Source organism: Mauremys mutica, chromosome 1 (assembly GCF_020497125.1).
Source record: "Mauremys mutica isolate MM-2020 ecotype Southern chromosome 1, ASM2049712v1, whole genome shotgun sequence".
NCBI classification, from domain to species: domain Eukaryota; kingdom Metazoa; phylum Chordata; order Testudines; family Geoemydidae; genus Mauremys; species Mauremys mutica.
The window spans coordinates 247,850,952-247,867,622 of record NC_059072.1 but is presented as its reverse complement, the minus strand read 5'-3'; the positions used below and the strand labels follow the sequence as shown (position 1 = coordinate 247,867,622).

The window sequence follows — 16,671 nt, the reverse complement described above, 5'->3', positions numbered from 1 at the left end:
GGGGGGAAAAAGAATAATGTTGAAATAGCAGAGGTGCTTAATGACTTCTTTGTTTCGGTTTTCACCAAGAAGGTTGGTGGGATTTGACATCTAACATAGTGAATGACAGTGAAAATGAGGTAAGATCAGAGGCTAAAATAGGGAAAGAACAAGTTAAAAATTACTTAGACAAATTAGATGTCTTCAAGTCACCAGAGCCTCATGAAATGCATCCTAGAATACTCAAGTGGCTGACTGAGCCATATCTGAGCCATTAGCTGTTATCTTTGAAAAGTCATAATGGAAGACGGGAGAGATTCCAAGACTGGACAACCCAGGGAATTACAGACCAGTGAGCTCAACTTCTGTACCCAGAAAGATAATGGAGCAAATAATTAATCAATCAATTTGCAAACATCTAGAAGATAATAAGGTGATAAGTAACAGTCAGCATGGATTTGTAAAGAACAAATCGTGTCAAACCAACCTGATAGTTTTCTTTGACAGGTTAACAAGCCTTGTGGATAGGGGGGAAGTGGCAGACATAGTAGATCTTGACTTTAGTAAAGCTTTTGATACTGTCTTGCATGACTGTCTCATAAACAAGCTAGGGAAATGAAGCCTAGATGGAACTACTATAAGGTGGGTACAAAACTGGTTGGAAAACCGTTCCCAGAGAGTAGTTATCAGTGGTTCAGAGTTATGCTAGAAGGGCACATTGAGTAGGGTCCTGAAAGAATCAGTCCGTGGTCCAGTTCTGTTCAATATCTTCATCAATGATTTAGATAATGGCAGAGAGTACACTTATAAAGTTAGTGGATGATACCAAGCTGGGAGGGGTTGCAAGTGCTTTGGAGGATAAGATTAAAATTCAAAATGATCTGGACAAACTGGAGAAATGGTCTGAAGTAAATAGGATGAAATTCAATAAGGACAAATGCAAAGTACTCCATTTAGGAAGGAACCATCAGTTGCACACATACAAAATGGGAATTGACTGCCTAGGAAGGAGTTCTGCAGAAAGGGATCTGGGTGTCATAGTTGACCACAAGCTAAATATGAGTCAACAGTGTAACACTGTTGCAAAGAAAGCGAACATCTTTTGGGGATGTATTAGCAGAAGTGTTGTAAGCAAGACATGGGAAGTAATTCTTCCACTCTACTCTGCACTGATTAGGTCTCAACTGGAGTACTGTGTCCAGTTCTGGGTGCCACATTTCAGGAAAGATGTGGACAAATTGGAGAAAATCCACAGGGCAACAAAAATGGTTAACGGTCTAGAAAACATGACTTATGAGGGAAGATTGGAAAAAAATGGGTTTTAGTCTGGAAAAGAGAAGACTGAGAGGGGACAAAACAGTTTTTGAGTACATAAAAGGCTGTTATGAGGAAGAGGGAGAAGAATTGTTCTTCTTAACCTCTGAGGATAGGACAAGATGCAATGGGCTTATATTGTAGCAAAGGAGGTTTAGGTTGGACATTAGGAAAAACTTCCTGTCAGGGTGGTTAAGCACTGGAATAAATTGCCTAGGGAGGTTGTGGAATCTCCATAATTGGAAATTTTTAGGAGCAAGTTAGACAAACACCTGTCAGGGATGGTCTAGAATCTGTACTTAGACCTGCCATAAGTGCAGGAGCCTGGACTAGATGACCTGTCGAGGTCCCTTCCAGTCCTATGATTCTGTGTGTGAACAGGGATATTTCAAAAGCCTGTATCTTGGTCAATATGGGCAGATTACCACAGGGATAGCAAAAGGTACATCCCCAATGCAAAGGCCAATCCTCCCTGCCCATGGCCAAATTTCAAGTCCCTGCTCCAAGTAGGGGGAGCACTAGATCATTTTAAAGACATGATTTCAGGAATTTAATATGGACAAAAAAACAGGTTACTTACCTTTCTGTAACTGTTGTTCTTCGAGATGTGTTGCTCATATCTATTCCACTTAGGTGTGCGCGCGCGCTGTGTGAACGGATGTCGGAAACTTTTACCCCAGCAGCTACCCATCGGGCCAGATGGGGAGCCCTCTGGAGTGGCGCCGAAATGGCGATCTATATAAGCCCCTGCCGGCCTGACCCCCCCCTTCAGTTCCTTCTTGCCGGCTACTCCGACAGAGGGGAAGGTGAGGAGGAATGGAATAGATATGAGCAACACATCTCGAAGAACAACAGTTACAGAAAGGTAAGTAACTGCTTTTTCTTCTTTGAGTGATTGCTCATATCAATTCCAGTTGGGTGACTCCCAAGCATTACCTTGGAGGTGGGGTCGGAGTCAGTGAAACACAGATTGAAGAATCACTCTGCCAAAGGCTGCATCATCCTGAGTGTGCTGGACGATGGCATAGTAGGCTGTGACGGTATGAACCGAGGACCACGTGGCAGCCCTACAGATTTCCTGGAGAGGAATGTGCGCCAGAAAGGGGGCTCCCCAGCCAGCCCGACGGGTAGCTGCTATGGTAAAAGTTTCCGACATCCGTGCACGCGGCACGCGCACACACCTAACTGGAATTGATATGAGCAATCACTCGAAGAAGAACAATGCATTTCCCCCAAGCTTTATTCTTTGGAACAGCTGCACCACTTTGGCTGAAATTTTCCCAGAAAAAACAGCCTGAGGCATCCGGTTTTCAACCGGAATGCTGGGTCAAAAAGGAACCCTGGCAGCTCCAGTCAGCACTGTTGACCGAGCCGTAAAAAGTCTTATCAGTGGCACAGAGGGAGCCCAGGGCTAAGGCAGGCTCCCTGCCTGCCCTGACTCCATGCGGCTCCCAGAAGCGGCTGGCGTAGGTGCATGGGCGGTCAGGGAAGCTCCACGCGCTGCCCCCGCCTCAAGCGCTGACTCTGCAGCTCCCAATGGCTGCGCCTCTGCCTAGGAGCCAGAGGACATGTCGCTGCTTCCAGGAGCCACCACAGGCAAGTACCACCCAGAGCCCACACCGCACCCCCTCCTGCAACCCAACCCCCCTCCCCCAGCCCTGAGCCCCCTCCTGCACCCCAAACCATCATCTCTGGTCCAACCCCAGAGCCTATACCCCCAGCTAGAGTGAGGGGAGATGGAGTGAGTGGGAGCAGGGCCTCAGAGGAGGACTGGAACAGGGGTGTTTGGTTTTCTGCAATCAGAAAGTTGTCAACCCTACCTGAAGTAAGGCATGGGAAGTCTAGCAACCCTAACAGGCTATAAGCCCTGCCTGGAATAAGGAGCAGCTCAGATCAGGCGACTCTGAATCAGAACCTGAGGGTGTTCTGTTCACAGCTCTGCCAGTATTTGACTACCACCTTTAGTAAGCGGCTTAAGCAGTTTGTAGGTTGTGTCAAATTGAGATAGTCCTCACCATAAATACACGCAAGTACTCAAACCCTGGATGTTGTCCACACACAGAGTTAATGAATCAGATTGATTCCAGCACATAGCAACTGAGTCAGCAAGGGACTGACATGAGAATTATATTAATAAAATGAAAATATTTGCATTTTACTACAGGTTGGTCAAATTACTGGAAAAATCAAATTTCAACAACATATTAAAGTTTCTCTTTATAACAATGATGAATTCCCACTTCTGCTTCCTTTTCTGACCAGATCTAAATTTGCAAACAATTTTTAGTCTGAATAAGCCAAAATGCTAGCGATTAGTGAATTTCTTGTTAGTGGAGAGACTCAGTGTTTCGTGTAATGGCTAGTCTGCCATCCTGAGGAGGTAACTTTGTTTAGTGGTTAGAGCGCCAGACTATCTAGAATTCTGTTTTATTGCTGATTCTGCCACTGGCTCCTTGGGAGACCTGGGGCAAATCACTTACCCTCATCTGTGCTTCAACGTCCCCTATTTCAAAAACTGGAATCTTATCAATCATTCCTCATAAGGTTCTCCTGAGAGCTGTTGTAAGCACTTGGAGATAAAAGGCTAAGTGTAAAATACTACAAAATCCCCTTACTTTTCTGTGTTTGTTTCAGAATACTGAACACACTTGAACATGGGTAACCCGGTGTAGGCAAAGGGTATTTAATATATACAGATATGAAATTAAATTTAAACTGAATGTGCCGAAATCCCTTTTTAACTGACAAAGTATGCTGAATGACAAGCATGAAGTTATGAAACAGCATTTCACAGACAGAATAAGTAAAGTGTGAGTGGCATAAAGCACAGCTGGAAGAAATTTGATTAGCTTTCCCATGTTACATACTATTTACCCTGTAAAACCACAATAGCCTCCATGTGACTGGTAAACCCAATTTCCTTTTCTTAGTTCAACAGAGGAAACCCCCCTGCCATGTGGCTTTATCGTCCCACTGGAATGGTACATTTGCATTAAATTAACAGTTTGCTCTTTTAAATAACAGAACACTCTTCTCCTCATTTTTAATTTTAGACTTGAGATTGGGATGAATTAGAGCAAGACATTGGGGGAGAATAAGAGGGTTGGTGTATTTTAAAAGGAGTTTTCTTCAGGAATTAAATTTATTTGGGCATAAGCTTTTGTGGGCTAAATCCCACTTCATCAGATGCATGGAGTGGAAAATACAGTAGGAAGATATATATAGCAGTACATAAAAAGATGGAAGTTGCCTTATCCAGTGCGGGGTTGAGACTAATCAATTATCAACAGGATGAAAAATCACTTTTGTAGCGGTAATCAGGGTGGCTCATTTCAAATAGTTATCAAGGTGTGAGTAACAGTAGGGGGAAATTAGCATGGGGAAATTCTGCATAACTGGAATTAGTTTGCAAACTGGACACAATCAAATTAGGCCCAAATAAAGACTGGGAGTGGATGGGTCACTACAAGAACTAAAAAAACCTGAATTTCCCCATACTAATTTCCCCCTACTGTTACTCACACCTTCTTGTCAACTGTTTGAAATGAGCCACCCTGATTACCACTACAAAAGTGAACAGGAGTACTTGTGGCACCTTAAAGACTAACAAATTTATTTTAGCATGAGCTTTTGTGAGCTATAGCTCACTTCTTCGGATGTGATCACCCTGTTGATAATAGCTCACTTTAATTGAATTGTCTTGACCCCTGTGACACAGTAGGGAGCGGGGTGGATTAACCTGGAAATGTCGTTTAGTTTTATTGGGACTGTCTGCATGGGGGATGGGAAAGCAGGGGATGACTTTAGGTGAGGGACAGTACCGAAGCCTGTAACCTGAGCCAGGAACGGGGGTGGGGCAAGTCAACACCTTTGCCCGGAAAACTGGACAAAGGGAGAGGGGGAGAGAAGGAGGGGAAGAGAGCCTGCTGGAGGGGTTTTGGTTTTCAGTTTTGGGCTGGCTGGGAAGAGGCAGGGAACCCCAAGACTGGGGTCTAAAATCCTTGCCCCCCAGAGGGACCTGGCTATGGGATCCTGGTTGTACCTACAAGCCCTGCTTGGAACCATGCTCCTGTTGTCTAATAAACCTTCTGTTTTACTGGTTGGCTAAGAGTCACGGTAAATCGCAGGACATGGGGGATGCAGGGCCCTGACTCCCCCACACTCCGTGACAACCCCCCACTGGGTAAGGCAACTCCCATCTTTTCATGTACTGTTATATAAATCTTCCTACTGTATTTTCCACTCCATGCATCTGGTGCAGTGGGTTTTAGCCCACGAAAGCTTATGCCCAAATAAATTTGTTAGTCTCTAAAGGTGCCACAAGGACTTCTCGTTGTTTTTGCTGATACAGACTAACACAGCTACCACTCTGAAACCTCTTCAGGAATTGTTAGCCAAGGCAGCATTTCACACAGAAAGTGACTCTCACAGAGTAGCATTCTTTGTGTCATCGCTAAGTGACATGACCACAAAGAAAACTGAGATTGACGCTACCCTTCCCCTCTCTCCTAATTCCGTGATATGTGGCTTCTACAGCAATATCACCTATCCCCCATTCACAGCAATATCAATACACTCAGTTTTAACTCCTTTTATGTCACCTCAGAATGTTGCATTGATGTTTTTAAAATCAAAAGGGGTTCTACATTTTAAGATCTAACATGTGATCCTGGGATGAAAATTATCATCATCATCTTGATGCCAGAGCTCCACCAAAGATGTGCGGGTCCTGGGATCCATCCTTGCTCCCTCAGTTCTCACAGCCACTCTGCAAAAGCTGCTCTTTGTACTTTCATCCCTGACATGTACTGTAGTGTTTTCTTTAGATCGGCAGGGAGAGTAATCTCCACTCCCTGGAGCTTACGTTCTGGCAAATGAGATATTCTTCTCAAGTTGTCAAACAAGTATTCTCACCATTTAACTTCTGGGACTAAAAAACTGAATGAAAGAAAAAAAAAATCAGCCACCCATAAGTAGACAAGATTAGTATTATGATATTCTTCAAAACTAATACTGAACGAGCCATTTGGAATTAAACTGGTTTCTTCTTCACAATGCTGCATGGCAATGTGCCCAGGTGACTTCAAGGCAGCTTGCCAAGGAGATCTGAAAGTTCTGCACTGGTAGTAGAGTTCTTCACAGTAACAGAGAGATGGGCGCTACAGTTGACAGTAAAATGGGCTGGTGTTGTGTTAAATGCTAATAGTGGAAATGGAACATATATTATAAGCAAGGTCTCGCGGTTTCTGCAATTTTCTCACTGCAGAATCCAGTGTTAAATTTACGGCGCTGAAATGGCTTTTTTGGTTTTTAGCTTTTCCTTTATCTGGCTAACTGCAATTTATTATTTTTATTATTCAATACACTGGTTTTCCTTTGTTATTTTGCGTGGGCCTGATCAACTTGTCCATTTGCATATACACAAGCCCACAAGCCACACAGAAGGATGATATTTGGCTCCCAGCTTTTAAGATTTGTTGGCTTCTTCCTGTGTCTTTCCCACTGCAATTGTGAATTTTTTTTTTCCTGTGGAGCATGATGCCTTTCCCTGTTTTCCATCGCCTTTGCTAACACCCAGTAAGTGGGCATCAAATTTGATCACTAGCATTAACCACAATCAGCTGCCCCAATATTAAATATGACAGTCTTTGCCTATGATGAGTGCTAACTTTTGTTTAGCATCATTTTAGCTAACGTTTTAAAATTATATGATTTTCTAATGTAGACAAGCCCTCGAAGTGAATATGCTTGTTTTCTCCTTTGACAATTTTGTCCACTAGTCCCTTACTTACACTTGGTAGGCCTGGACTTCAATGGAGCTACATCATTTACACCTGCTGAGATCTGCCCCTAGATTTCAGTTCACCACACTTGCTTAGTACTACCACTCCCAAAAACCATGGGATTTTAAAAAAACACCACCACCATTTTAGGTTCCCCCTGAGTGTCTTCTGAGCCTTTGGGTGCAACTGATTTACATTTTAAAGCTTTTCAACACAACCATGAGGACCAAAAATTAAAACCACAAACAAGAAAGCTGAGATTCTCGTGAAATCATTTGGCTCCAGGAGCTGGGGCTTAAATAAAAATACCAAATATTGCTGAACTTGCAGTAAAATCATGAGATTTGGTAATGTTGCTTTTTTTCACCTTCAGTGAAATAAGGCAGTAAACACCTTGGTTCTCCAGGACCAGAAAAATGTTTAAAATACTTTCCACATCCAGTAGGTGTCATTTTGACTTTATTTAAGGAAAAATGGGGAAAAAAACAGTAATATCCATAATACACAGAAGACAAGTTAGATAGCACTGCAAAAAAAAAGGCTGAGTGTTTACTTGTCACCAGTCTGCTTTGCAGCTCTATAATTAGTAATTTTAATGCAGTTTGTCATTTGTATTATTGTTTAGCATCTTTATAATCAGCAGAGTTTGGGGTTATAAGTCACAAAAAGTGTACTATTACTAATATGAAAAACTAAAAAAACCCACAAAAATCACTTTCAAATAAACCATAAATATGTGATGCACATTAGTGTAACAAAACCATTTTTGTAAACATTTTCTCCAACATAACATGTGCATAAGATAAAAATAAAACACTGCAGTCATACAGTTAGGGTTACTTTGACAAAGATACAGAAAGTATTACTTATTAAAGCTTAAAACTAAACCTAGGAGCTTTTTTTCTGCTCTTGCAAAAGCACTGTTTAAAGAGTCCAACGTTCTAGATGTAGTGGTTTTGTAACACTGTTTTTACTTGTAGTTTGGCCACCTTGGCACTTCTGTGGAGGCAGAAGCTGCCATCCAGCAGTTCCAGTGAATGAGTGCCGCTCCGGAAGTATAGGAACTTCAAAAGCACATATCCTTAACCTGGGGAATCCCTGGAACATTCTCATGTACATGAATCATATTGATTTCCAAGGTAGTGTGTGAGGTGGGGACAAGAACTAAATCCATTTTAACCACACAGTGCTGGAAGAATAAAAACCATGCAGAATGACATTGAATTGATCAGTGTCAGCTAATTATGCTACAGGGCCATCTCGTGATTACATCCATGTCTATGATTACGTCGGACTTCTGAGTCCCTTTAGTTCATTATAGTACAGAGAACTGATAACTCTTCTGGCTGATTGTAACAGATACTGAAGAAATGTGTCCCCACCCTTGACCTTCAGTGCTATCCAAAAGTCAAACAATTTAAAAAAATATTTCTAAGTACTCTTCTGCCAGCAAATGTAAGGCTTTCTTGATATATATGTGTGTGTGTGTGTACACCAGCTCCCTTTTAAACTGTGTCTGATGTTCAAAGGAGAACTTTCAGCAAAAACGCTGATTAGATTAGAAGAATTTACAGCAGTCAGGGTTGATGCCAAAAGAAGGGTTCGTGGAGCAAAACACTTGCCCAGTTGGTGCTGTTACTGTTAAAGCAATCAAGTGACCAGTCACTTGAACAATCAATCTGTTTGATTAAAGAATGTTTAAAAAGCCCTACCTGTCATGCCATGAAAGTAAATTAAGCACAGCAGAAGACAAAGCCCGTGAAACACTGAGAGCCTGTTCACTGAATGAACAGCTTAAGGCAGCTGTCAACAAAGTACCCCACCAAAACAAATAAAATAAAATAAAATAAAAATGGTTGAATCATGACACTGTGCATTATTACATCACCAACAGATTATTATACACTCAAGATTTCTCAAGTAATGAACATGTAGCCATTAAACAAATTATTACTCTTGAGACATTTATTACAAATGTCAGAAACTTATTCATAAAATAAAACTGACTTTAAAAAAAAAGGGGGGGGGGGAAGGGGGGAGCCAGAGCTGGGATCTTACACCTAAACACAAGTATATGCTGTTTTATGAATAAGCAGTATTAACTACATTCTTAAAATAGTTTTAGTGCATTGCATTCTTAGAAAAGAAAAACATCACCTCCCCAAAATGTTTCCTACAACATTTAACAGTTTATAGAACTAGACTAGTTATTGTTACCTGCCTGTTACTAAGCCCACATGTTAGAAGAGTGAAACCTCTGGTTTTAGGCTAAATTCATCAATCTTCCATTACTGATGAAGTTGCTAAAAATATTCGATTTCCAAACTTAGTAAGCAATTACATTAGTCAGTGTCTCATTGCCATAAGGCTATTTCAACCATCTCAATGGACTACTCTCCTCTTCTGCTGAAACTTGCTACAGAATAACAGTCAAACCTTTCATCTGGTAGTTTTGGTATTAAGATTAAATTAGACATTAATGGTTTTTCCTCTAAAAACGTATAAACTAAACCACCTCTTTTATGCATTAAAAACAATGAGGTAGGCACAAAAAATAAACATATGTTGTTTGGAATTTTTTTTTTTCATTCTGCAAGTGCAGACTGTGGTAAAACTGTTGTTGCACTTCTAGGTTTAAACAAAAATTAAACCTTTAACTGAGGCAGTGCTAATACTGTGACATCACCAAGTTCTGTCCTAACACAGAATCATTATAGAAAATGAACAAACTTTTTATCATCTGCACGTTTCAGGCAAAACCTGGTACACAGAAAAATGACTAAGTTCTTGGCCAGGCCAAAATAAAACCAACCAACCAAAACCAAGAATTCCATCCCACCCCCCACCCTGTCCCCAAAAAAGAAGTTATCCTAGCCACTGTGTCGTTCACATTTTATAAATATTAACTTCTTAAAACCTGCACCTTCCTCTTTGTCCACATATTGTCACATTACAAAAAAGAAATGTCAATTAAATACATTGTTTAACATTACTAGATTAGATCTGCCCTCTGCTTCAGCAAGACTGACTCTCACCACCACTTGTCACCTTCTCTTGCCTGCCTCCTGCCAAATCAACATGTTCACATGAGCCTCTCTCTTTTCACACTAACAAACGGAGTCATTCAAAGCCTAGGTATTCTGGAGCTGAAAGGGGGGGGGGGGCGGGGAAAAGACCTGTTGCTTTCTAGTGTGATCCCAAATCTCAAAGACTTATAGCACCTGATGGTAATATCTTTACAGCACCAGCTGCATCGCAGCCTCAGTTTAAAAACAAAGAAACCTAACACTAGTGATGCCCGCACACACATTCAGATGGAGTGCTTGCATCAGTGCAGGTCTGTACTCCAGTTACTAATAATTCCAAGTTATGAGGATCTCGAAGACTCTGGATGTCAGCAATCCCTTGTCAAATCACATGGCTTCTACCAGCTCAGAAGAGAAGTCCTGCCTAGGGTCATGAAATAAACTTGACTGCTTCCACCAGACCGTACAGAAGCAAAGAAAACCTGTGAAGAAAAAGACAAAAACTATTTACGATGGTAGGCAAGCGTTCAGATTATCTACTTGCTCACCGAAGTCTGATGAGTAAGAAAGAAAGCAAAAATTTGTATTAAGCTTTAATGTTCGAGATATTTATAAGGCAATTAAAGAACATGGTGTAACCGAAAGCAAGAAATTGCAAGCAAAAAAGAAAAGGATACCTTGTCATTCCGTTCACACAAGAACTTGAGTCTTTGTGCCCTTTTGTGCATGAACACACCGTCCAAGTGCCCAGTTTCCACTGATCGTATCTCAATAGCCTTTTCTCCCCAGCCCATAATCTGATTGGATCGAATGTATGCTATAGAAACAAACAAAAAAACACCATGTATTAAAGAGCAACATACAGCAATTGTAAAACCCTCTATCTTAAAGGTGGCCTGCAAAGAAAAAAAAATTACCTTTTTATTTTTTTAAATAATTCTTTATGATGCATAAGAGAACAGTTTAATTTTTATTTTATTTTTTTAATAATAAAGAGAAAGGGGGTGGTGTTTTTTTTTCTTTTTTTTACCAAAAGTATCCTTTTTGCTGGAGTATTCATTGGAAGGCTAAAGTGAAAATGGGAGCTTTCACAACTCTCAATTAAATGGTTTGAGTGTTCAGTTTTACACAGAGCTTTTCTCCTAAGTGTTGCCAGCAGATAGGGTTAATTAGATGTAGGCAATAATGAAAAAACAGAACTCAAGATTTAAATGGAGTAAAATCCTTTCCCTTCTAAACTGCCCAAGTTTCAGTTATGTCTCTTGTGGTGTTATAATTCCACTAATTATAATTCTCCTCCAAGGAGTCTGCCAGCAAAAACAGAAATTGATACAAGGGGGGAAATTGCTCATGTAAAAAACAAGTCTTTTTCAGTTGGCATATTTTTAAAGAAGTTTCTTCCATTCTGAAAAATTCTACTAGTTTGAAAGATATTCTCTGTATTTTATATGGGACCATGATATAGTAAAAGCTTTGTTATCCAGCATGTTGGGGGAGTGAGTGAGTGAGTGAATGTGCGCGTGCCAGTAAATCAAAAATTCCAGTTAGCTAAGAGGGAGGGAGTTTGGGTGTGGGAGGGGGCTCAGGGGTGGGGCAAGGGTAGGGGTGCAGGAGGGAGTTTGGGAATGGGAGGGGGCTTGGGTGGGGAGTTGGGGTGCGGGAGAGGTTTCAGCATGCTGGATCCAGGCGGCACTCACCTCGGGCGGCTCCCCGCAAGCAGCGACATGTCTGGAGAAGCCCACCCAGGCAGCTCTGTGTGCTGCCTCCGCCCGCAGGCACCGCCCCTGCAACTCCCATTGGCCGTGGTCCCCAGCCAGTGGGAACTGCAGAGCAAGAGCTTGGGGTGGGGCAGCGGCAGCGCCCAGAACCCCCATGGCCATTCCTCCACCAAGGAGCACTGACCGTGGCCAATGGGAATTGCAGGGGGTGGTGCCTGCGGGAAGATGCAGCACACAGAGCCACCTGGCCGTGCCTCTCCGGACATATCACTGCTTGTAGGGAGCCGTCTTAGATGAGCGCAACCTGGATCCAGCAGCCTGAAACCCCTCCTGTGCCCCAAACCCCTGCCCTGGGCCCCCTCCTGCAGCCAAACTCCCTCACAGAGCCCACGCCCCACACCCCCTCCCGAAATGCCTGTTTATAGGGCATTCCAGTGTGTAAAGTGCCGGATAACGCAGCTTTTCCTGGAGCTTTCAAAGTGCAACTGTACGTCTCCTTTCCATCATCATAAAGCAGCAAAACAGGACACTTTTTTCTTTGAATGTCACCTCTAATCTCCATTAGCTAAAGAGCTTGCTATTAGCAGAAGGAAAAGAATTCTTATAGTAGTTCAGTAATTACTACTGGGATGCAGTGAAATCTCAAAAAGAAAAAGTTGTCATTATAAAAACGTATAGTCAACAGATAATCCAGGTGTTATTCTGATGAGCTCTAACAAAGATAAATGGAGGTTACTTACTGTAACTGGAGGTTCTTTGAGATGCGTAGTCCCTATCTGTACTCCACACATGGATACGCATATGCGTCATGCGCCTGAGTCTGGAAATTCTTCAAAGCAGTGTCCATTGACCCACAAATGTGAAGTAGTGCCTCTTGAGCTCCCATCCAAGGGCATAAAAGGCAGTGCGGGTCGACACTGCTCCAGTTCTTCTTACCACAACCCAACTGGATCCCAAGCAGAAGGGATGGAGGGCAGGTAGTGGAATACAGATAGGGACCACACAACTCAAAGAACCTCCAGTTACAGTAAAGTAACCTCCATTTCTTCTTCGAATGATGGTCCCTGGGTGTCACATGGGTGACTGGCAAGCAGTGTTCAAACTGGGGGAGGGTGCAAGGATGGTGGCAGCAGAGATGCTTGTAGTACTGCCATTCCTACGGCTGCATCTGCAGTCGCTGCTTGGACTAGAGCGTAGTATATCAAGAACACTTCAAGTTGCTGCCCTGCAATGGAACGTACCATAAGGATGCTGAGGAAGCAGCTTGTGCTCATAGTGAGTGAGCTATTATACTCCCAGGAGGGGAAATTTTTGCTATTTTGTAGCATTCTAAGATGCATCCCGAAACCTACTTGGAAATCCTCTGGGAGGATATGGCTTGCCCACACGATCTTTCTGCTATGGCAGTGATTTTTAACCTGTGGTCCGTAGACCCCTGGGGGTCTGCAGACTATGTCTAAGATTTCCAAAGAAGCCTGCACCTCCATTCAACATTTTTTTAGGGAGCCGCAAATGAAAAAAGGTTGAAAACCACTGTGCTATGGCAATAAAGAATCCTGGAGATCTAATGGGTTTGGTTCTCTGCTGGTAGAATGCCAGGGCATGCCTGACATCAAGGGAGTGAAGTCTCTTATCTTCAGAAGAAACATAGGGTTTGGGGAAAAAAATACAGGTAACTATTGACTGACTGATATGGAACTCAGAAACAATCTTGGGAAGAAATTTTGGGTGTAACCTAAAGGAAACCTTCCCTTTGTGAAACACTGTAAAGGGAGGGTCTGCCAAAATGGCTCCTAGTTCAATGACCCTTCTTGCTGAAGTGATGGCACTAAGAAGGTCATGGCACATGTTGCCATAGGTTCGAAAGGCAGACCTGTGAGTGCCAATAGGACAAGGTTAAGGTCCCATTGAGGCACAAGTTTAAAGACCGGTGGGAAGGTTCTGATCAAGCTCTTCATAAATTGCACAGTTGCCGGGTGAGTAAAGACAGAGGGAGGAAAGCACTAATCGCTGCTAGGTGTACACCCAGCAAACGAAGGGCTAGACCTGCAGTCTTAAAGAAGAGGAGATAGCCTAGGCTAACTGGAGTGCTTGCAGTATCTAGTGAATGTTGGCGGAGGTGTCCCCAGGCCAAATAACCCTTACATTTAGCTAGGTAGCAGACTCTAGCCCAGGGGCAGGCAAACTTTTTGGCCTGAGGGCCGCATCGGGCTTTGTAAATTGTATGGCGGGCCGGTTAGGGGAGGGGGTCGTGGCTCGGTCCCCACCTTCTATCTGCCCCCCCCCCCGGGACTCCTGCCCCATCCAACCACCCCTGTTCCCTGAGGGCCCCTCTGGGACCCCCTGCCCTATCCACCTCCCCCCGCTGCCTGTCCCCTGGCTGCCCCTGGACCCCCGCCGCCCCATCGAACCCCTTCTCTCAATTCCTGACTGCCCCCCAGGACCTCTGCCCCATCCAACCACCCCTTCTCCCTGTCCCCTGACCGCCCCCGGAACCCCTGCCCCTGACTGCCCCCTGCTGCCCCATCCAACCCCTCCTCCTTCCTGACTGCCCCCCAGGACCTCTGCTACTATTCAACCTCGTTTCCCCCCTGACCACCATCCACACCCCGACCACCACTCTGAACTCCCCTGCCCTCTATCTTACCACGGTGCCTGGAGCACTGGTGGCTGGCGGCGCTACAGCAGGCCATGCTGTTGCTGCTGCCACTACCACCATGCAGCACAGAGCACCGGGTCAGGCCGGGCTCTGCAGCTGCGCTGCCCCAGGAGCTCACAGCCCCACCACCCACAGCATTGCGCCGGTGGTGGAGCGAGCGAGCTCAGGCTACAGGGGATGGGGGACAGCAGGGGAGGGGCCAGGTGCTAGCCTCCCGGGTCAGGAGCTCGGGGGCTGGGCAGGATGGTTCCGTGGGCTGGATGTGGCCTGCGGGCCGTAGTTTGCCCACCCCTGCTCTAGCAGAATCCTTTCTACTTGGGTTAAGGATTTCCTGAACGGGGGCAGAGCATGAGCGTTCTGTTTCTGATGCCTATCTAAATACCAGGCCATGAGGTGGAGTTCCTGGGTTGGGGTGCTTGATTCCGCCCCCGGGTTAGGAAATCCAGAAATGGGCAGATCCTGATAGGCGTGTGTACAGACATCGTTACAAGTTCCATGAACCAGAACTGTCTGGCCAGGAGGGTGCTAGGAGGAGGATGGTGGCTCTGTCACGATGGCTCTTCCCTATGACCTGCAGCAGTAGCAGGATGGGCAGAAAGGCATATCTGAGGCAATCTGTCCAGGAGAGCGTCACCCTTGGAATCACGAACCATGTCCCCCCTGGAACAATACAGGGGAAGTTTTCTGTTTGTCCGGGAGGCAAATAGGTCCCATAATGGAGTACTACATTGCATAAATTTCTTGGTTAGGACTGTGTCATGGATCTCCCATTCATAGTCCGCAGAGAAACTTCTGCTTAGTTTGTCAGCTAGGGAGTTGTGTACACCTGGGAAGTAAGCAGCTTGTATCGTGATGTAGTTTCTGATGCACCAGTTCCAACATCTGTCTGCTTCTAGGCAGAAATGAGATCTCTCTCCTCCCTGTTTGTTTACATACAACACCATGGTGATATTGCCTGCCATTATCTGTACATGGAACAAGCATATGAGAGGAAGGAAGGCCTCGCATGCAAGGTGGACCAACCTCAGCTCTAGTAAATTTATATGCAGACTGATCTCTTGTGGAGTCCAAGTAACCTGAACAGTGTGGCAGTCCAGGTGAGCGCCCAGCCCCATAAGAGAGATCTCTGTCAAAATGGTGACTCTTAGTATGGGACGGCTGAAAGGAGTCCCCACCATGACTTTGGTTGGTTTGACCACCAAGCGAGGGAGGGCGAGAACAGTCACCTTGGAGTCGATGCAGTCCCTGTTTAGCCAGTAAGTCAAGTAGAGCCAAGCTTGCAGACACCGCAAGTGGAATCTGGGGAACAGCATCACATAGATACATGTGGCCCAACAGCAAGCGACACTGTGCACTGTAGTATGCCGTTTGCGGGTGAGGCAGTAAATCAGGTTGTTCATCATGTGAAATTTGCCTGCGAGGAAGAATGCTCTCGCAGGGACTGAGTCCAGTAGTGCTCCTATAAACTTTATGGTCCTTGTGGGTGACAAACCAGACTTTTCTTCACTTATACAATGTCTAGTCTAACAAGATGTTGTTCAAGAGATCCTGTCATTATCGGCCTACTAGGAGCCAGTTGTCCAGATATGGGAACACTGTATAGCCCTGGCGCCTAATCTGGGCTACTACCACAGAGAAAACTTTCATGAATATCCTGTGTGCAGTGGTGAGTCCAAAATGGAGGACCTGAAACTGGTAGTGTTCTTCTCTCACCATGAAACGCAGAAAATTCTTGTGGGATGTGTGAATGTCCATGTGGAAATATGCCTCCTTCATGTGAAGAGCTGCAAACCACATCCCTTCCTGAAGGGAAGAGCTTATAGATGCCAGAGTAATCATCCTGAATTTCAGCTTTCAGATAATGATGTTTAGTTGCTGAAGGTCCTTGGTAGGTTTCCACTCCCACCCCCTTTTCTGGGGATTAGGAAATATGGGAAAGTAGAACCCTCTCCCTTGGTACTGAGGTAGGACATGTATCGTCTCCCTTGTATAAAAGAGATTCCGCCTTCTGATGAAGAATCAATTGGTGAGAGTAGTCCCCGAAGGAAGACTGGGAAAGGGGTTTGTAAGAAGGGAAGGAGACAAACTCTATGGAATATGCCTGATAGATAATCTCCAGGACCCAACTGGTGATCCAGCTGTGGGCAAAGAGCATGAGGCGGCCCCTAAAGCTGACAAGAGGAGAAGTGGTT

At 44.4% G+C, this 16,671-nt stretch overlaps 1 protein-coding gene across 11 annotated transcripts in view; it reads right to left on the bottom strand.

Moving 5' to 3' along the window:
• Positions 1-7,525: 7,525 nt before the first annotated feature.
• Positions 7,526-16,671, bottom strand: part of MAP4K4 (mitogen-activated protein kinase kinase kinase kinase 4) — a 236,973-nt gene continuing 227,827 nt past the window's right edge. For all 11 annotated transcript variants that reach the window (XM_045006210.1, XM_045006202.1, XM_045006185.1 and 8 more), the window contains 2 exons: positions 10,780-10,919; positions 7,526-10,584 (listed from right to left, as the gene is read on the bottom strand). In XM_045006210.1, coding sequence (XP_044862145.1) covers positions 10,501-10,584; positions 10,780-10,919 — 224 coding nt within the window. In that variant the 3' untranslated portion in view covers positions 7,526-10,500. The remainder of the gene's footprint in view (positions 10,585-10,779; positions 10,920-16,671) is intronic.